At 32.1% G+C, this 23,547-nt stretch overlaps 2 protein-coding genes across 4 annotated transcripts in view; one reads left to right on the top strand and one right to left on the bottom strand.

Moving 5' to 3' along the window:
* The window catches only part of FBXL17 (F-box and leucine rich repeat protein 17), a 544,511-nt gene that overhangs the window by 483,975 nt on the left and 36,989 nt on the right, over positions 1-23,547 (bottom strand). The window lies entirely within an intron of this gene.
* Positions 5,539-6,102, top strand: LOC306664878 (large ribosomal subunit protein eL21-like). The gene has a single exon (XM_079145999.1). The coding sequence runs from the start codon at positions 5,573-5,575 to the stop codon at positions 6,053-6,055; it is 483 nt and encodes a 160-aa protein (XP_079002125.1). The 5' UTR covers positions 5,539-5,572; the 3' UTR covers positions 6,056-6,102.

Raw genomic sequence — 23,547 nt, 5'->3', positions numbered from 1 at the left:
ATACTATGTCCATGTATGGAAATACAATGAGTTCTGCTGATATGTATAATTATAATGTACTAATTAAAATAATAAAAATAATAAAATGGCAATCAATAGTGTAGAGCAAGTGAATAGGGGAGAAGAATGGGAGGAAAAAAGGAGTAGTGGAGAATGAGATTTATCGAATTATATTATGTGCATATATGAATATGCATAACAAATTTTACTACTATTATAATTACAACACCAATAAATAAATATTTATTTATTCTACTATGGAAAACATGACAGTTCCTCAAAAATTAAAAATAAAATCACCTTATCATACAACAGTTTCACTTCTAGGTATATAAGTAGAACTAAAAGTAGGGTCTTAAAGAAATACGTGAACAGCAATGTTCACTGCAGCATTATTCCCAACAGCCAAAAAGTGGAAGCAATCCAATGTCCATTGATAGATGAATGGATAAACAAAACGTGGTATACACATACACTGGAATATTTTTCAGCCTTAAAAAGAAAGAGAATTCTGACACATTTTACACATGGATGAAGCTTGAGAACACAGTGCTAAATGAAATAGGTCAGTCACAGACAGACAAACACTGTGTGATTCCACTTATATGAGGTACCTATAGGTCAAAGTCACAAAGACCATAGAGACAAAGTAGAATCGTGATTACCAGTGGGTGGGGGAAGGAAAATAGTGCACTGATATTTAATAGGTCTAGAGTTTCAGTTTTCTGAACTCTTGTTTTAGAGACTGGTTACACAAAAATGTGAATGAATTTACCACTACTGAACTATACACTTAAAAGCAACTAAGATGCTAAAAATTTTGTTACACAGTTTATATATTTTATAACTTATAAAAAATCAGAGGTGAAAAACTGACAGGAAGAAAATTCAGAGGTGAAAAACTAACTGACCTTCCCTTGCACCAGCATCAAATTCAGTCTCTGTATTCAAAATTGTACCAAAGAAGTACAATACGAGGGTGCTTACCTCAAAGAAGAAACAATTCAGAGGGGCCAAAAGTAGAATACCTGTGAAATATTCGACAAAATGAGACAGGCAAAAACTTAAGAATAAGACCTGGGGGCTGGGGAGATAGCTCAGTTGGTAGAGTGCCTGCCTTGCAAGCACAAGGCCCTGGGTTCAATCCCCAGCACCACACATACACAAAAAAAGAGAGAGAATAAGACCTGGGAGACCTGAAAAATAAGTGGAATTTATTTCAGTAGGATGAAAAGGTATTCCAGGAAGGAGAAGAATGAACAAAGGTTGAAATTCTGGAAAAACCACACGAAAGGAAAAAGAACTATTAACATGGCAGATCCTACTTTACCACCTATAATAGAACTTTAATCTGTTCCTAAAGTAATTTCACTGAGAAGCAATAAATACCTGATTTGTCCGAAATTGGGTTATAGGTACACCTAAAGGGAAAGTAATGGCATCTGACAAACATAAGGAGTTATTAAAATTCAGATATAAAAATAAATTAGGACTAAAGAATTAATAATAAAAATAGAAAAACAAGGTATCACCCAAGAGAAACTCTTTTTTTGTACTGAGGGACGGAAAACAGGACAGAAGTAAAGAGGACACATACAATGGTAACGTTCTTGAATCTATGAAAAATATCCATTTGTTCAAAAATTACTTTTGGGCTGGGCACCACAATACATATCTGTAATCCCAACACTTGGGAGGTTGAAGAAGGAAGATCACAAGTTCAAGGCCTGCCCTGTCAACCTAGCAAGACCCTGTCTCAATACTTAAAAAATAAAAATAAAACTGTCTAGGGATGTGGCTCTGTAGTAGGGCACCCCTGAGTTCAATTCCTAGTACTGAAAAAAAAAAATTATTTTGGAAACAGATGTTGTAGCATGTACCTAAAGTCCCAGCTACTCATGAAGCTAAAGCAGGGAAGCTGCTTGAGCCTAGCAGTTGGAGACCTATCTCAAAAAGAAAAGAGATGAGAAAAGAAAGTTTACTTTTGAGCAATTACCATGCACCCTGGTACTCTTACAGGCAGAGAACAAAGCAGTGAACAAGACAGACAACCTCCCTATTTCCACTGAGTTTACATTCTAGTGAAGAAACATGATAAGCAAATACTTCTTAAGAAAAACTTCTGCAGGAGTGGCTCAGTGGTAGAGCATTTGCCTAAATGGGCAAGGCCCTGGTTTCAACCCCAGTACCACAAAATAAGAAAGAAAAGAAAAACAAATAACAGTATTTAAAAAGATTATAGATAAGACACAAGAGCACTTACCATTGATAAGTGCTGTCTTTCATCAAAATTAATACTTTCTGCTCTTCAAAAGAAACTATTAAGAAAATGAAAAGGAAAGATACATGGAAAAAGCAATCATAAGACATACATCTGGTATAAGAACTTGAAACCAAACCTCATAAACAAGCTGTATAATTTAATATGAAGAAAATCAAAGTTTTAAAAACTAGACCCAAGATATGTATAGATATTTCACAAAAGAGACAGGGCTAATATGCATATAAAAAGATACTCATCATCATTATACATCAGGTATAACCAAATAAGGAACTACTGCACACCCACTCAGAATGGCTAAAATTAGAAAGTATAACCACACCACTAATTGGTGAGGAAGCAGTGCAAATGGAGCTCTCAAACATTAATGGTAGAAGTATAAAATGGAACAACCATTTAAAAAAAAAAAAAAAACTCTTTAGCAGTTTTTCATAAAATAAAGCTAAAAGTACACTTACTATATATAACCAAGTCAATCTATTGCTCAGTATTTATTTATTCAAGAGAAAATGAAAGCCACTGTCCTTTTAAAGACTTATTCATGAATGTTCATAGCAGGTTTACAGTCTAATAGTTAAAAGCTGGAAACAACCCAAATGTTCACTGGTAGGTAAATAAACAAATATTCTGAAGTCTTAAAATGGAATACTACTCAGCAATTAAAAAGTAATGAACTACCTATCATACATATACAAAATTCACTTAGGAATTTGCAAGAATTCACAAGTAGATCCAGCTTGAAGGAGACATATTAGAAACCTAAGCCAAGAATCAGGAAGAGCAAATTCCTTAAATGCAAAGTGAAAACACTGAATTAAATCAAACCTAAAGCCTGAACAATACAGTCCAGTTCTACAGAATTCTGAATTAAATCAAACCTAAAGCCTGTACAGTCTAGTTCTACAGAATTCAGTTATAAGCCAATATCCTTCTTATTGTTTAAGCAAACTGAGTTGACATTTGTTACCTGCAATCATATAAATTATAAATAAAATGTAGGATATATTTTGAGTTCAATATTCACCATTTAATAGTAACAATTTAACTGCTAAGAATGACAACCCATGGCAAAGAAAATGATAGATACCCAAGAAAACAACATTAATGAACTGAAATAACCAGGGAGGACAAGTTACCATGAGTAAAACTATGAAAGATGTTAACAAGTATAGGCAGTGTTTTGAAAAATACAAGCAAATACTAAAGGTTGATGTGACTCTTTCAGAAATTAACCATAAGCTGAAAGGCTCACACAAAGGAGAATATAGGGAAGGGGAGGGGAACGGGAATAGGAAAGACTATAGAATGAATCAGACATAACTTTCCTATATTCATATATGAATACACAACCAGTGAAACTCCACATCATGTACAACCACAAAAATGGGAAGTTATTCTCCATGTATGCATAATATGTCAAAACACACTTGACTGTTACATGTATCTAAAAGGAAGAAATAAAAAAAAAAAATTTAAATAGAGCATTAAAAAAAAAAAAGATGAGGGCTGGGGAGATAGCTCAGTCGGTAGAGTGCTTGCCTTGCATGCACAAGACCCTGGGTTCGATCCCCAGCACTGCAAAAAAAAAAAAAAAAAAAAAAGATGAAAGGCTCACTGGACCCTATCAAATAAATAAAGCAACTCTCCACACTGCTACATTCTCAGTAACTTGGAGCAAAACTGTATGCTTTAGTTAGTTATTAAGAAAGAGAAGAGAAATAGCAATTTGGAAGTTAACGATAGCAAATGGGAAGTAAAGACAGAAGCTAACATTTTGTGAACACGGTTGTTTCCCCAGATGCTTTGGGAAATAGCTGCTATTCACAAAATGTAGAACACATCACCTCCAATCTATACATAAGAAAATAAATGCCCCAAGAAGTTTAATTAAGTGCTTAAGAAAGAATTCACAAGTTGTAAAATGAAAACAATGAAATTAGTGACTATATACCAGTCTGACATAAAAACTACCCTTTCACAACTTTCATATTAAAAGTAAGCACCAAGAGGTCAATCACTGAGTGTACCTTTTCAGGCCTGGCCCAAAGGAAAGCACGAGTTATTTTCCCACAAGAAAATTATGTTCCTTAATGATGTGATAGAGCATCAAGCATTTTTTTTTTTTTTAAATCTGAAGTCTAATTGGTATTCTTATCCCTTCCTACAGGCAACTAATTTGATGGTGTCACCAACTAATGCAAGAAACATGGTCACTAATGAAATTAAAAAAAAAAAAAAAAACATTAGACACAGAGGTAAAAGGTACTGTGTAGAGAAAACTTCTTTTATCAAAATTACTAACAAGATAACATTATAAAAAGAGAACATATAAAATACATTCTTCTGATAGAAAACCATTGAAGTTTACGGCCAATACATGTTGTAAGAAAATACTCAAAGACAAAGTATTTATCAATAATGAAATATTATAGAAGAAAATGATACTATATGTTGTATAATTAACTTTTTAAGAAAGGATGGATATAGCACTTTGGCATATACATTAAAATTTTTCTGAAAATAATCAGAGGGATTTATAGGAAGTTTTATTTTCTACTACCCAATAGTGCAAGATTCTTATAACCCCACCCACATATATTTTTATGAAACAAGTTATATATACTTCTTATTTTTCAGTGTTACAGAATTCTCCCCAACCCCTAAAAAAAAAGTATATACGTGATTTTTTTTTTTTTTTAATTATGGATAGCATTCCATGTTTATCAACAAGCTTCACAGGAAACTGACTAAAGGAAAAAAATCATACATACCACTTAATATGTGACTACCACTTTCACGTAAACTACCTGACTTAACCAACGTAATAATTTTATTCTCATGCTACAAATAAGAAAACTACCTCAGAAGCACTTGCCAAAAGTTATTCAACTAAGGGACAGAGGTCATCTACATTTAGGTCTTTCCAGTTGGGCTCCAAGGCACTTTCCATTATATTACAATTGCCTATGCAAAGAAGAATGTATTTTAAAATTAAATGTATGTATGTAAGTAATTTACAAATTATGGAACTAGCCTAGGTGTCTATCAACGAATAAAGAAAGTGTAGCACATATATATAATAAGTCTTACCAGCAGTAAAGAATGAAATTATGTCATTTGCTGAAAAATGAATGAAACTTGAAAACATTACATTAAACAAAATAAGCCAAACTCAGAAGGTCAAGGGTCATATGTTTTCTATTACATGTGGAAACAAGAGAGGAAAAAAGATTTTAAAAAATGGGGCGTAGCCTTTCGGCCGGAACCGCCATCTTCCAGTAATTCGCCCAAATGATGAACACAAAGGGAAAGAGGAGAGGAACCCGATATATGTTCTCTAGGCCTTTTAGAAAACATGGAGTTGTACCTTTGGCCACATATATGCGAATTTATAAGAAAGGTGATATTGTAGACATTAAGGGAATGGGTACTGTTCAAAAAGGAATGCCTCATAAATGTTATCATGGCAAAACTGGGAGAGTCTACAATGTTACCCAGCATGCTGTTGGCATTGTTGTGAATAAGCAAGTTAAGGGCAAGATTCTTGCCAAGAGGATTAATGTGCGTATTGAGCATATTAAGCACTCTAAGAGCCGAGACAGCTTCCTGAAACGTGTGAAGGAAAATGATCAGAAAAAGAAGGAAGCCAAAGAGAAGGGTACCTGGGTTCAGCTGAAATGCCAGCCTGCTCCACCCAGAGAAGCACATTTTGTGAGAACAAATGGAAAGGAGCCTGAGCTGCTGGAACCTATTCCCTATGAATTCATGGCATAATAAATGTAAAGAAATAAAAGCCTGTGAACTTTAAAAAAAAAAAAAAATGGGGCGTGGAAGAATATCATGAAAATCTAAGGGAGATCAGTAGAGTAGAGGAAAGGGACTAGGGGAAGGAGGAGAAGAAAAGGGGCAATACTGGGGAATGATATTGGCCAAATTATATTGTTATATTGTGTGTACATACAAGTATGTAACAACAAATCCCATCATTATGTACAACTACAATGTGCCAATAAAAATATGGGAAAAAATAAAAAATAAAAATTAAATTAAAAATACATAATCAATACTCTTTGAAACTGTTCATGTTATCAAAAATCAGGAAAAGTCTGAGAGACTGCCATAGCCAACAGGAGCCTAAAAGGACATGACTACTATCCTGTAAAATGTGGTATTCTGGACAGTATCCTGGAATGAAAAGTAGGATTTTGGAGAGAAACTGAGGATATCTGAAAAAAACTATGAAAATTAATAATGTATTTATTCAGTGATTGTAGCAAATATGCCATATTAATGTAACATGTTATTGAGAGGAAAATGAGTCTTATGTGTAAAAGTACTCTGAACTGTCTTCACAATACTTCTGTCTACAATGTTCTAAAATAAAAGAATATTCTATAAAAAAATTTTTTTTTAATTTTTAAAAATCTACCTTTCCCTAGTACTAAGACCAGAAGCAATAGCTAACTAAAGGTTCTCATAAAGAACAACTCTATACATGGTAGACCATGTCCTCAAAAATATCCTGATAATAAATAAAAGACCAACCCAATGGAATAATGCCCAAAATCAATTTCACTATGTTTATTTCTTCAGGTACTGCTACCTATGTACTACCCAAGAACTCCCACAGCTAAAGAGAACAACTTTTTAACAGCAAGTACTTCATATAAAAGTACCAGAGAAAGTCACTGTAATGAGTATATGTTCTACACTATAAAACAACTCCTTTAATTTTACTCTCCAAAATATTCAGCTAAACTAGATAGCTATGATGAATTTAGAGATTATAATAGGAAATGAAATATTATGTAAATACCATTATCTTCAAATTCTTTCTCTTAAAATACATTATTTGGTACATGAGAGGTTAAAAGTTCAAGCTCTAGAACAATAGTTTGACAAAAGTCTTACTGTCCTCTCCAGCAAACTCTTAGAAGTAAATACAAGAAAGAAATTAATCTCATTAATTAAGAGGTACTATAAAGTAAGCAGGGTTAGCATGATACCTACAGAAAAAGGGTTGGAAATCACAGTGCTTCTTATGTAGATATATGCAACAAATATTTAATGAACAAAAGAATGAACGGTAGGAAATCAGACTTAAAAAAATTGATCCATGTAGATAATTATTCATAAAGCAGTCAAAAAAATGTTTCCTAGGGTCATGCCATCTATAACTACAAAATCATTTACTTTCAAAACTTTCAATATAGTTTTTAGGGTATAAAATAACGTTATACCACTCTTTTAATCTTTACCTCTAGATTTGTTTTCTGTTCTCCCAAATATTATAATTGATGAATGTTGTAAACCAAGTGATAACTTCTTACTAAATGATCCAAATGATTGACCTAAATTGAGAAAAACCAAGGTACTATACCACTGTAATTATGAAACTATTTAGCTCTGCTTTATAAGACCTGTAAGGAATGTGATACAGGTATGCCTCACATCTGAAAATACTGAATAAACCTCAATGCAATAAACTACATGAAACTCCTGAAATTACAATCCTAAACACTATACTAACTGCATTAATCATACATAAGCAATATCACCAAGATTATTTACAAAACACAAACAAATCAGCATTCAATGTGGATCTCTTAGAATCCCTCATGAAGCAAAATAGTCCATCTCATAAGGAATCAAGGAAACCAAAAAAATAAACAAAAACAAAAACTTTTCCCCTTTTAAACTCAGATTAATCTGACACCACTTTATCCATCTTATATTATTTTGTAATCATACAAATGCATATGAACACGAGTTCTCCATTTATATTGAAAGTCTCCTAAAAATGGAGACTGGTGAATATATTATAAATGATTATTAAAATTTAATTCTAAATACCACATTCTTGTAAATATGATTGATCATAACTTATTTTTAAAAATCTGCTGTAGTCAAAGTTAAAATGTACCAATTTTATCACCAACATTTATGAATTAGCTCCCTCAATTTTGAAAAACCATTCATTATTTCAAGAACTATTCATAATTATTACCTATCACATTTCCAAAGAATTAGAAAAGTATGAACATTCATTTTTATTTTATAAAGACTATATGTTAAAAAATAGAAACTGGAAAAACTCCATCTTCAAAGCAAATTCAGATATGGGCTAACAATAATCTGGTGAATGTTCCATAAGATAATTGAGCTGAAATATCCCTACCACCTAGTGACATCACAGACATCATAATGTTGTGGTATAACATATTACCTACATGATTGTGTAGTGCTCATGTAAGTAAACCTACAGCACTGCCAGCTGTATAGAAGTATATAGCACATACATTAAGATTCCTCAAAAAAACTAGGAATGGAACCACCATATGACCCAGCTACCCACTCCTTAGTATAAATACAAAAGAACTAAAATCAGCACACTATAGAGATACAGCGATCTCAATGTTTATAGCAGCACAATTTAAATTATGGAATCAACCCAGATGCCAATCAACAGATGAATGGATTAAGAAATCGTGGTATATATGGAGTTTGATGCAGACACAAAGAATGAAATTATGGCATTTGCTGGTAAATGGATGGAAATGGGGAGTATCATGCTAAGTGAAATAAGCCAGTCTCAGAAAATCAAGGGTCGAATGCTTTCTCCCATATGTGGAAGCTAGAACAAAATAAAGGAAAGAAGGGAAGGATCAGGTATCATAAAGATATACAGAAGATCAGAATAGTAGAGGGAGAGAGAGAAGGAATGGGAAAGGAGAGGAAATGCTGAATTAATTTTTTAAAAAATCATGCTGTATGCATACATATATATCACAGGAAATTTCACCTTTATGTATAAGTAGAAAGATACAATAAAAAATAGATGAGAGAAAGATAAGTAAAGAAAGGAAAATGGGGGAGGGAAGAAGAGGGGAGGAAAAATAGGGGTAACATGAAGAAACCAAATTCCATGCAAATATTAATTTGTTGAGATAAACTCAACTACTATGAATAACTATAATGCTCAGTACATAATACTTGACAATAAATGACAGTGCTACTGCTTATATATTCATTATATTATACTTTCTACAGTTAATTTAGAATGTACCCCTTCTACTTACAAACAAAAAAGTTTCCTATAAAACAGTATGCCATATTATGAAGGCCCCAACTTCATACATCTCACCATATTTCTTTCTTTGAGGGGTGTGTATTGGGGATTGATATCCCTAGCCTTTTCTATTTTGTTATTTTGAGATACGGTCTAAAGGTCTAAGTTGCTGAGGCTGGTCTCAAACTTGTGATCATCCTGCCTCAGCCTCCTGACTTGCTGGGATTACAGGCATATGCCATGGCACCTGGCTCACCACACTTACTGACTCCATGAAAAGGCCACATCAAGTGCTAAAGCACCCCTGGATTCAATGTTCAGTACCATGTCCATGTGTGTGCACACAACACATGGCTATGTGGAATGACTGACTTATATCATCCAGATTTGTATTAAAACACTCTATAATGCTCACTGTACAAATATCAATGTACTTACAACAAACCAAGATAGCTATCCCCCTATGATGTGACTAGGCAAAATAATCTTTCTTTTTTTATTCTTTTTTTTCTGGTACTGGGGACTGAACCCACGTGCACTCAAACACTGAGCCACATCACCAACCCCTTTTATTTTTTATTTTGACACAGGGTCTCACTGAATTGCTTAGAGTATGCAATACTATCTTATGGGACTACTGGAGTATATGCAGTCAGTTGTTGACTGAAATGTCATTAGGTAGCATGTGGTTATGTTTTGTTTAGTCTGATTCACCAAAACCGTATATTAAATCAATGCTGAGCTACTGATCAATTAAGTTAATCAAGTTGGTTAAAAAAAAAAAGATACTAATTGTTCTGAAATTTGGGTTCTAAAATTGGGGGAGGGTTTTGTATGTTTTGGTTTCTTTTTATTTATTTTTATAAGGTACAGGATATTGAGCCCAGAGACACTAAACCACTGAACTACATTCCCAGTCTTTTTTACTTTTTATTTTGAAATAGGGTCTCAATAAATTGCTTAGGGTCTCAGTAAGTTGCTGAGGCTGACTCTGAACTTTCGATCCTCTTGCCTCAGCCACCCGAGAGATGCTGGGATTGACCTATATCATGCAAATTTGTATTAAAACACTCTACGATGTTCACTGTACAAACATCAATGTACTTACAACATTACAGGCATGCGCTACCACACCTGGCTGGAAGTTTTTAAATCAACATAAATAGTAATTTAATGTAGTTTTTCTTTTTCCCCCTGAAAAGCCATTATTAAATGAATGGTACTTCTACCAATCATAGAAATTTAGTATATTTTATCTTTATGAAAAATGATACTGGTTGGATTGATTAAATTACTGATGACACTACAAACGGATATGTAAAACATAACAGTAATTTGGTAAGCTTAAAATTCACTTACCTCTATACTAAACTGTGAATTGGTTACATATTGCTGACCAACTATACCTATTACCTAAAAGAGTCTAAACTTTTCTAACCTGTAATCAAATCAGGAATTGCTACAATTGTAGCAAACCAAAAGTAAGGGGGGAGAACCTCATTTTCTACATGTATGAATATGATTTAATAACAGAAGATGCAAGATGCAAAGGAACAACAAACATACAGATACTACATACAAAATCTAAAGATCTTAAATAACTAATGTGAAAAAACAGTAAATAATTTTAAAAATTGGATTTAAATCATACCAAGTTCAAATTCAGAAATATACTTCCTTTAAATTTATGAAATTATATTCATCTTAGGTAATACATTAAAATATCTGTTTAAAGCACTACTCTTACCAGTTCATCAACTACTCCTTAAATGTTTTTTAAATAGTTTTAGTTGTAGAGGGACACAATATCTTTTTATTTTATTTGTTTTTATGAGGTACTGAGGATAGAACCCAGCACCTCGCATATGCTAGGCAAGGGCTCTACCACTCAGCTACAACCCCAGCCCCCTCCTTAAATTTTATTTCCTTAAAAACAAGTAAGAACAATTTATTATTTGGGCATACATAATATGTAACAAAATAGGAAAAACTGATCAACATGAAATTCAGGATAGAGGTAACTCTTTTTACCTCTTATTTCCTCTAAAGAGGTGACACAAGGTACCTGTGCATACATCTACCTACATGCACAGGTAGAGGAATGTTTTTAATATTCTAATTAATAGTTTTGATAAAATGTTGTTGATTAAATATAACTGTTAAATAAACTTTTATAATAAAATAAGATCATATCTGGACCAATTACGATAGTATATCATGGGTCAAAATTTATGACTAGTAAAATCCTAAGCTTGTATTAAGGTCCATTTTGAAAAAACAACCAACATTTACTTTTAAAAGTTCATCTTTCACAAATGTTTCTTCTTAACATTAATACTAAAATATCAGCAAACCCCAATACGTTTTTTTATAAATATTCAGATAAAAGGGAAGAATAAAGCCCTTAAATCATCAAAATCCAAACCCAAACCATTCTCCTCCTCCCTCAATGAGATATGTGATACCAGTTCCAACTTACAATCCTTCAGACATAGTTCAGAGCAAACGTGCTAAAAAAAAATCAAAATCAAAAAAGTCTAATTATAGTTAGATTACATTTGGTAAATCTATATTGATCATTTTTAATTCCCAAAAGCTTCAAAAATATAGAATATTTATATGACATTTATTCCAAATAAATTTTAAAATTACAACTCATCTAACAATTCCCTTAAAAGCTTCTAGTCAAACTACCCTAAAATGATGCAAAACATTCGATAACAATTTACAAGCACTTTCGTTTAAAGTCAAACCAGAAATATCAGTAATGTAAGTATGTTCAATATGTAATTCTAATATTTCCAGGTACAAAACATAACTAACAGTAGTCTATAAGTCAAACATCAATGGAAAGACTATGTAACAGTTTTTATATTTCTAAATGTAAAAAGGAATATTTAAGTTACCTAAAAGTATTTTTTAAAAATAGGGTGAGGCTGAGGTTGTGTGGCTCAGTGGTAGAGTGCTTGCCTAGCATGTGTGAGGCACTGGATTTGAGTTTCAGCACCACATGTAAATAAATGAATAAAATAAAGGTCCACCAACATCTTAAAAAAAAAAATAGGGCTTCATGCAAAGTTGAATAGATAGACAAACTAGGTTAATAATCACTTTTAAAAGGCTGAAGCACTAAGATTCCTTAAGCTTCTGACTGGAAAATGAGTAATTTCAAATCCTACAATTTGAGGACAAAATGATTGCTAATTATTTGTGAACCTCAATGAAATTCAGAAGTATTTAAAATATCAAAAGTAAGACAGTAAAGTCAAAATTTACTTTGTAAATATAAAGGAAAAAAATGCATACATGTATTTAGAAATATACCCCAACAGTCAATTTATCCACAAAACAAGCTAATGAAATAACATATTTTTAATAAAATATCATCCTTCTTCTTAATTTTGATCAAATACCTCTGAAGATGAAAGGGCAGGGAAGAACCATACTGTGCCATGTAAAAACCTCAATTTAAAAAACCTTAAAATCAGAAAACACCTCTATGAAATTGTCTCTTAAGTTTTCTTGCAACTAACTTGATTGGAAACGACTGGCTTAAAAGAAAATATAATTAATTATATTACATATACATTAGGTATAAAAAAGTTTATTCAAATTTATTTGAAATTAGTTAACAAGGTAAGTGTCAAAAATTTACTCTGAGAGAACCTAGTATGTTCCAAGCTTAGTATGCACTTTCTACCACTGTAACTATACAAATGATCACCCTAAGATGCATGAGACACTAAGAGTTTGGTGACTTCTAAAGGTTGTCTATACCATGTCAAAATAACTTATTAGCAGTATCTCTAAATATGTAGTGATAACAAAGTCAGCATAGGTAAGCTTTAATATTTCATTCAACAGAGAATGACTTCTATAACTTTTAGGTAATTAAAGTAAAAAATTTAAACACTCAATTGCCCAAGAACTAGGAAGTAAAAATCTTCTGTACTCCAGTTAAGCTTCCATTCTGACTTCTAATTCACTGTACATCAAAGAAAATCAACTTGCCCTGACACATAAGGACTATTCCCTTCAGTGATCAGGCAGGTGTTGAGGGCCCGAATGAGAGCCTATTTTCCACAGTCCTTTACCTTGTTTGATCACTGGTTACTTTTGATCTGACACTGCCCTCTCTCTAGTAATGACTTCCCCCTCATAGACCCTACCTCACATCTGTCAGAAAGAATAAAGAGCATCAAACTGAGACCTGACAACGCCTATGGGCCATGTGATGTGCTGCCAACAAAATGTTCCCCAGCTCCCACAATTTTCAATTCAGTTTCTTTTGTTCTGGTAGGTACAGAGTTAGGGTACCAATGACAGCAGAAAGGATTATGCAGCAACTGCGAAACCAAGCCTTCTTGAATGTGTATCTTTTATCTTTCTTCTTCATCTTCTTAAATGCTTCAAACTTCATGGTGGTTACTATGAAATACATATTCAACAAGTGCAATAGAAAGTTTGTTTAAATCCTTTTCCAGGAGAAAACAAAGGATACAATGTATTGTAATTCTACTATAAAGCTTTGGGGAAAAAGTTTCAAGCCCATGGTGTGAGATTAGTAAAGGCCAGCTGTCAAACAGCATGTTAATAGTAAATGAAACCACAGAAGTTTTGGAAGAACCACTACTTACTGAATATTGTGATTTGCTGTCTAAAGATAGAAAGATACCCTAAGACAATGCTTGCATTCACAAAAGGCAATCATATCAATTGTTAAAGGACAGATTCTCACACAAATTAGTATTTAAAATAAATTCCATTAGTCTTGTTTAAATATCATAGTAAGTGCATATAAGTTCTTTTTAAGGCATTAATAACAATCATTTTTCAATGTTAGAAATTAGAAACATCAGTACAAATCAAATACCATTTGGTATCATTTCGCTCATAATTTTTCAACTATCATTAAAAGGTTTTATGAGTTCTTTAATATAAATACCACCCTGCACACACACATATATACAATAATGGGTAGCGTATTAACAGGCATGCAGTATAGGGATTTGCAGGAAGCAGGTTTAGTCTTCTAAAATCACCATTCTTTTTTAAGAAACAGGACTTTTCTCAAATTTTTAAAAGGTAGTAGCATCAGAAGAAGGAAATGCAAAATCAGTAAAATAAACATGCAAAGTTAATAATGTAGTATTATAGTGCATAAAAATGAAAACTAACCTTAGACATGTATAAATGTAAAAAGTTCAGAGGTGGAGGGTAAGTATTAAGGTGATTAACAAGTTGATTCTAGTAACTGAAAGAAGTTTCTAAGAAGATTCTACAACAGATGGAGAAAGGTGTGCCTTTATGGAAAGAAAGGGGGAAGCTACCCACATCAAAAAGTATTAACATGTGACACTAGGCAAATGCACTCCAGATTGAAAATGGCTGGCCACTACAAAAGACCAAATGTAAAACATTTCCTATTATACTGATCAGCACTGGCAAAACTGCATCTTTAAGAAAACACTGTTCTTGAGTCTAATCCAAAAACATAATAATACAAAGCACAGTAGAAAACAGATTATTTTAAATAGATCTTAACATATGAAATGGATGATTCCTATATACTTGGACTAAATTTATAAAAGAAAGCCATATGTATATACTAGAAAAAGATACAACTTCAAAATGGGAAAAAATGCAACTTAAAACAAGGATTGCACACAACATAACTGGCAGAACCAATACTTATTCAAGTTTTCTTTCCCCAAATTGTCCAAAAGCTGCTTAATTCCTCAAAAAATTGAAGAATCATTATTTGACAAGATATCTTCTCTTGGGAAGCTTTCTTCCCTCAATTCTTGACTCTATAAAACTGTTAGATCATATTAAGGGAGAATATAATAAAATTAAATAATAAAATTTAAAACAAAACTTTATATGAAGTATTTTTTAAAACAGTATAATTTCTGCATGGTATATTTACTCTTGAAACTGCAATGTCAGTGTTCTGAACTAAATTTAATGCTGATCTGCTTTGTGCATTTCACTGTTACCAAGAAATTAAAATATATATCAAACATTATATGTATCCATCCATTTCTAACTGCAATGATAAAGTTCTTCTAAACAAACTCAGTCTCAGAAGTAAATAATTAACTTTCACCTTTACAAGATTCAGGTAACTAAAGTATGACTTAGCAGTCTTAAGAGATTTTTGTTGAAATTGTCTAAAAAGGAGGAAAATACATTGGTAGAACAGTAAACCAAATATCCTCAATGGGATGTAAGTCAAGAAATGAAAATATAAAATAGGTAATTTGCAATAAAAACAATTTAAAGCCAGGAGTCTCAACATTCACCTTTTTTTAATCAATTTATTTTTTATTTGTTCTATATATACATACATATATATATATGATAGCAAAACGTATTTTGACGTATTATACATATATGGAGTATAACATGATAATTAGGATCCCATTCTTGTGACTGAACATGATGTGGAGTTACACTGGTATATTCATATATGAACACAGGAAAGTTATGTCTGATTCATTCTACAACATTCACTTTTAAGAAATCATTTCCTAAAAAATTGAAAAAGACAGATTTACTTGGGATTGTACTTCTTTAAACTATCATTGCCATTCTTCTGCTTTGAACACTAATGAAGAATCATTTGACTCCACTATAGAATGAAACATATTTCACCAATTCAGTAGTTAATAAAATGGAATCTTATGTCCTAAAGCTATACTTTTATGTAAATATTAAAGCACTCATATTTAAGTTTAATGATATGTGTCTCACTTAAAATGTGATTTTGAAACAAACTAGCTTTCTTCCGTGTCTCGAAAAGATTTTTTCCAGAACTAAAACAGAGAAACTTCGGTACATAATGTTCATCTTCATTAAGTCCTTTTTGGAAAATTTACTACTTTTACATAGAATACTTCTTACATACTTTTTACATGAATCCACTTAATCAAAACACTTAAGAATGTGTACTCAGTTACTACATACAGGTTAAAATAAAAATTTCATCCCCATTTTTAAGGAAATACATTGGGAGACATGATTAACTGAGACCCTTACATCTACAACAAATTATCAATGAATAAGAATTAATTAAATACAGGAAGCTGATAGAATATGGGAAAGTAAAAACATGGTAAAATTTTCAAAGAATATTTAAGAAAAAATATGTAACTGAGCTTGAAAGCAATGAATACATACTAAAAGAAGGCAAAAATAATAAAAGGAAAACAGGATAAATGGACAAGTAAAAAAAATAATGACATGGAGAATAACAACTGGAGAAATCATTCCAATGAGCACCACTGATTTCTGAAATGATGAAAATAGTGTTTTATAGCAGCTGTATTCCTTGGGTTGTGGATATAAAAAAAAAAGTCAACCTTTAGAAATCTCTCAGGCCATGGGTGAATTCAAAGGACTATACAATATCTTTACCTTTCATGCTGTTTTTCATTAAGCTCTTTACTAATAAGCTTAAAACAACTATAATTTATAGAATGCATATTAGACTACACAATGAAATTAATTATTATTAAAAAAATACTTGTTAACCTGTTGATGAAAGGAATATATATGTGGGTACATACATATACATACATATATACATATAAAATTGTATCCTGCAATAACTTAAAATGTATGACTTAACAAAAAACTACAAAATTATCTTCAAATAGTTAAATATTAACCATCTTATAAGAAAATGAAAAGCTAGCAGTACTCGAGGCAAATAATTTTATAATCTCTAGACTGTCACACTAATAAAATAAATTTTTTTCTATATTCTCAAATATACTAAGTAAAGGAAAACTAAAAGATATGAATAATCACCCAAGTGCAGTTCAATTAGGAGAACTCTGATTTATAACTAATTTTCTTTTGATTACAGATTAATATACTTATATATCTTTTAAAATAAATTATAACTTTCTAGATTTTACACTCAAACCCAAATCAGACAATGAAAATGTGATAATAGGCACTACAAATTCTTATCCTCAAACTCTACTGGAATAACTTGACTACTTCTATCATACTTTAGAAAACAAAAATAAATTATGGCATCTACTAAAGAAAAATATAATATTGATCTCTTCTACACCTAAGATGTGGCTATACAAGATAAAATACAATAGGAGGAGGACTAAGAAAAAGATCAAAATACTACAGGCTTTGTCTGGTTTTTAAACTTCTCAATTGCTTAAATCCAGAAGGTACAGGAAAAGGAAAGAATTTATCCCCAAAATCTCATGACTTTTGATCCTTGTACTGACCATCAGGCACATCTCAATCAGATCTTTAAAAAGAATTTCATGAAAGACAGCAAAGGAAAATAACCTGCATAATATCAGTAAGCAAAATCTGTAACACTAATAGAATAATACTTAACACGAAGATTTAGATAAGAACACAACCTGCATAGTTTTGGGCTGAAGAAAGTATCTCCTTTGAAAGCCCAAGTGTCACAGAAATTTCACTATACTTATTGACAATAAGTGTAATAAAATGATGGAAAAGGTGCATCCTTTCCACCTGGATTTGAAAGCCAGATTCAACTCTATTTTGTAAACCATATTCAGAAAGACAAATCATTAAATAAAGAAAAAAAAAAAAAGGAAGAAGAAAAGGGGGGAAAAAAACCTAATTCTCCAATTCTTCCCTTAAGCCTAATCACTAAAATAATAAATGGAATTAAGTCTTGGATAACAAATACCCAGCAGTTCATTACTGTGGATGAAGATAAGCATTACCCAAAACTTCCCCTCAGATCCAACTAATATTACCTGCCTTTTTGACTGACAGGTTATAAAGGAAGTTGAGGAATATGCACTCATAAATGACAGGCTTAATGTACTCCCAAGCATCCCACTGTCATCTAACCTTATAAAATTTCTATTTGCTAAGCCTAATGACTCAATTCTTTATTTCAACCCACTATCCCCTACTGTCAGCACTTGAGCACCAAGTCGATATAGCATTTTCACACTTTTTCTTAAAATAATATGATTTGTTCAAACCTTCTGATTTTTTAAAAATATGCATATATCCTAAAAGAAAATAAACAAAGTTTACACATACAAATAACAGGACTTAAACCACAGAATATACACAAGTGGAGGAATTAAAACCCCAGGATATGATGGTACACGCCTGTAATCCCAGTAGCTCAGGAAGATGAGGCAGGAGGACCACAAGTTCAAAGCTAGCCTCAGCAACTTAGTGAGGCACTGTCTCAAAATAAAAAATAGAAAAGCCAGAGATATAGCTCAGTGACTAAGTGTCCCTGGGTTTAATTCCTAGTACCAAGAAAAACACCCTAGGAATAACCTACTAACTCTAAATTTTAAACTCAAAACAAGTAATATGATATAGGAAATGATAAATAATTAAATAACAATACCTAAATACTATTTGGAGTCTCCTACTTTGACAATAATAAATTCTACATCATCCACATTGGGGTATATTTATCAGAGTTTTTAATACTAGGATAATTTTCTCCTGAGATCCTGTTTGCATTAAGTATGTCCTATCATCAGTTGACAAGTTCCTGGAGTTTGTGAACTAGTTTTAATATTACTAAACTAACATAATTAAGCAAGTAAATCTGCAAAGTAAAAAAACAATGTTTTTCAAAGAAAAAATATCTGAATATTATTCAATCACTGCCTTCCCTCCATACAACACTGGCACACAGAAGGAAAAATACACACACATACACATGCACATATTCATTCTTTATTGTATTCTACGCCATTTAAATGAAAGAATACATTGATTTGTATCCCTATCAAGTTATCTGATAAAGTTAGGCTTAAGTGAAAGATGCCAATAGATTAAAAAGAGAATCACAGGGTAAGATCAAACAAAAACTTTAAATGAATAAAAACGAATCTTAGACCAAATTTATTCTGTCCATAAAATAACTGGTATTTTTAATTAAACTGAATCTTTCAAATCCTATTTTAACAAAATAAAACCAATTTTATTAACAGTAAGAACAAATTAACATAATCTGACAAGAACAGAATTTATACCCTAATCAGAATCACATATTAATAAAGACAACTATCATTCAAAAATACTCCTGTAACTGATGACTTTGGTCGGACAAAACTAATACAAAAAAAAAAAAAATAGTATCATTTAATATGGTAAGAAAATTTACTTCCTTAGAAAATCAAAAACCTCTTGACTCTCCATCTTTAAATATTTTTAAGCTTTTATCTGTATACTCGAACCCATCTTTTTTAAAGTGTATTCCCAAAATATTTGAAGAAATACATTTTAAAATCATGTTCAATTCAATAGTAACCCATGTCACTAAACCAATGCTTATATAATATCTATTTATTTAATGTCATTACCAAGGGTTGGGTGATGAATATAAATAAAAATAAATAGGTACTTTCTGCCCTCAAAAGAGTAGGCAATCCATCAACAAGAAGCACTTCTACACCATAATTTCAATTGTTAAGAGAGAGCAATTTGGCATAATTTAGTAAAAACTTTAAAATGTTCTTATCTTACCACTTATAGGTATATACCTAGAGAATGCTTACACATAAACACGGAGGAATTACACAGGATTTTATTGCATAACTGCCTATGAGAGTAAAATAATGGATGCAATATAAGTATCCTTCAATAAGAAACAGATAAACAGAAGGTACATACCTATGACAGAACACCAACGGAACTGACCAAATTATATTGTTATACTGTGTGCATGTACAAATATTTAACAACATATCCCATCATTATGCACAACTATAATGCACCAACAAAAATGTGGAAAAAAAAGAATAAATTACATATTCATTATAGCTAGGCCTCAAAAACAAAACTAAAAACACAAAGTGTAGACTGATACCTACTTTGCAAGGACCAAACACTTACCCATATGACACCAGCTATAAATTATGTGTGTCCACAAACAAAACAATACCACATTGTTCATAGTTAGTCACACGTATGTTAAAATATTTTTTAAAGAATTTTAGATCATCACCATAGTCACCTTTGGAAGGAGCAATGAGATGACAGCAAACCAGGACAACTAAAAGTTTATTTGCTATTAAGTCAATAAGAAGCAGTAAATTTAACAAAATGTTAACAATGTCTGAGTGATGGGCATATGGATTTACTACTTTTAGCGTTCTATATTTTTCTTAATTTATCAATACTTGTTAAATCTCACATCTGCTGAAATCCCATGCTATAATCATTATTACTTACAGACTTCAAAATTCGTTAGCATAGGGCTGGGGAGATAGCTCAGCTGGTAGAATGCTTGCCTTAATGCCCTGAGTTCAATCCCTAGTACCGCCAAAAACAAAAATTCCTTAGCATAAAACTTAAGTAACTTAACACCTAGCCCCAGTGTTTCTTTCCAGACCACAATATAAACACTTATCCCACCTGTAAACTCAATATTACTGTAATATCTACCTTTTATTTAAAATTTCACACATTTTCCTAATGCCTTGTATTGGTTAATGTCGTTTCCTACTACTGTAATCATCTTTCCCCCAAGAAAAGATTTGTTTGTATAATCATTACATCACTATATAACATTCAAGATTCCATTTGAATTTCACCTACTATTCATAGGATTTTCTGATTCCTTCCCTTCCTTCATACAAAAATAACATTTGTTTGTTTGTTTGTTTTGTTTTTGCAATTATTATTCCCATATTACTTATCACTAGGCCAGGATTTGTTCTGTCAGTACTACTTTTCTGTAAGTCTCTCACCATGCCTGGCACAGAGTAGGTGTTCAAATGTTAACTGAACTGAGTGAACATAACAAGCATTAAGGAACAGAGAGTTCATGAACTCATTAAAAATTTTATTATAACTGCTGAACATCCTGGCACAGTGGCACATACCTGTAAATCCCAGCGGATCAAGAGACTGAAGCAGGAGGACCACAAGTTTCAAAGCCAGTGTCAGCAACTTAGTGAGACCCTGTCTCAAAATTTTTTAAAAAAAGGGGCAAGGGGGAGCCTGGGAATGTGGCTTAGCGGTGAAAAACCCCTAGGTTCAAGGTTCAATCCCCAATACCAAAAAAAAAAAAAAAACCCGGAACAAAAATGAAATAGTAGAATTAAAATCCAAATATCACAGTATAAAATACTATGTATGCAGAACAGAAATTCTGTATAAAGAATGCAATTCTGCCATTAAAGTGAATTATATTTATAACTGTACAGGATTAAGATCAATATTGAACAGTATCTTGAAGACAGCTTCCCCCTTTGATAATTTAAACAAGTTCCTAGAAAAGTTATCAATATGTTTCTACTTGTTCTTGCAGCTTCCCCTGAAATGTATCATCATCCTAGCAAAAAGATCTTCTACTCTTGCTAACATTAACTTCTTCCATCCATGTCTAAGAGCACCTGTCCCTAAGTGTGTTAGAGGCAGATAATGTCTATTGGATGTTATTGCGTGGTTCAAACCTATATGGATTGTACCATCTTGAAGTATACATGCAATCAAAATGGTTGGAAAAAAAAAAAGATTTTGGAATCTTAATAGATTGGGTTTAGAATCTTGACTTTAGTACTTGTTTGCTATTACTTAACCTCTTTTGGCCTCAATTTCTTCATATTATAAAACGGGATTAAAAACAGTAGATCATATAGTGGTTGTGAGGATTAATCATACAAAGTAGCATAGTGCTAGCACTTTATACTCAAAAGGTTAACTACTATGTAGTATTTTAAAATGTCAACAAATGACAGCAAAGTTCTGAAATACAGTTGCTACTGTATTAATGTTTATGTCCCCTCCCCCAAATTAATATTTTGAAATTCTAACCCTCAAGATAATAGAGTTAGAAGAAAGGGACTTTCTGAGGTGATTAGAACACAAAGGTATAGCCTCAATGAATAGGATTCATGAATTTATAAAACAGGCCCTTTCACCATGACATCATAGGGGAAAAAAAGCATCTATGAATCAAAAAGGGGCTCTCATCAAACTTCGAATCTGCCAGCACAGTGATTTTGGGCATCCCAGTCTCCAAAAAGGTAAAAAATAAATTTTTGTTGTTTATAAACTATCCAGTCTACAATATTTTGGCAAAGCAATCCAAAGAGACTAAGATAGTAGTATACAATAATAAGATGAGGGCTGGAGATATCGCTCAGTCAGTAGAGTGCTTGCCTTGTAAGCACAAGGCCCTACGTTCGATCCCTAGCACCAAAAAACAATAATAAGATGAAGTTCCCTACCTTTAGATCAGTTCTTTAGAATGCCACAATCAAATACAACTGTTTACTGGAAACTACTACTCTGGGTTTAAGTAAATGTCCCATTATTAAGAGAAAAAAAAAAAAAAGAACTTTAAAGGAAAGTATTAGAAAACAGAATTTCTCACAAATGTGAAATATTTATGTCTGGAATTACACATAAAATCAATTCACAAGGAGTGCTTGAGAAACAAAATACAGGAGTGTGGCAGAACAGGGCAAACCAATCTCCTGAATATATAAACCCTAATATATATAAACACTGAATATATTAACTCTGTGTTGAAGAGTAAGAGTCTGGAAATGTAAATTTCATACAATGCCATTTATATGTTTACATACCTAGCCTATGACCAACATGGCCATCAGTCTACCTAATGGCAATAGCAAAAATGAATTATACTGTCACTGGTGTCATACATTTGATATTATACATCTTAATCTCAGTCTGATCCTCATAAGAAAACGTGTGCAGAAGTACTACATCCTTTCTGTAAAGAAGGAAATGAAAGTACAAAAATTAAGATAACTCTTTCAAGTCACTAGGTCAAAAACAGGTTTCAACTGGTTCACTGCGACTCAATTTCCTCTTAAAATGCTTCCAATCTAGAGGAAGAAATTCGGAGAAGTAAATTTAAATTCTACTACCTCATCCATGTAAGCCTCCCAAAACATCACTATTACAGCAGCAGCCAAAGGTCTGTAAGTATCATGAAATTATAAAACTAGTCAAACATCAATCAGAAGATTGGAATATATAAAACCAAATTAACTTTCAGGAGTCAAGTTTCAACCAAGATATCTTTATCATTTCCCTAAAACTTTCTAAAATCTATTCAAAACACAATACCCATTTTCTTGATAATTGAGAAAACTATACTAGTTCACAGTCTAACTCTTCAGAGTAGGCATAAAAAAATAAACCAAACACATAACACAGATCTATATCAAAT

The sequence above is a fragment of the Sciurus vulgaris genome, assembly GCF_902686455.1.
Source record: "Sciurus vulgaris genome assembly, chromosome: 6".
Classification (NCBI taxonomy): Eukaryota; Metazoa; Chordata; class Mammalia; order Rodentia; family Sciuridae; genus Sciurus; species Sciurus vulgaris.
Note: the sequence above shows the minus strand (reverse complement) of the source record. Positions and strands in the feature narration are given on the sequence as shown.

Coding starts and splice junctions, on each gene's coding strand:
- LOC306664878 (XM_079145999.1), top strand. CDS start 5,573: ATGATGAACACAAAGGGAAAGAGGAGAGGAACCCGATATATGTTCTCT.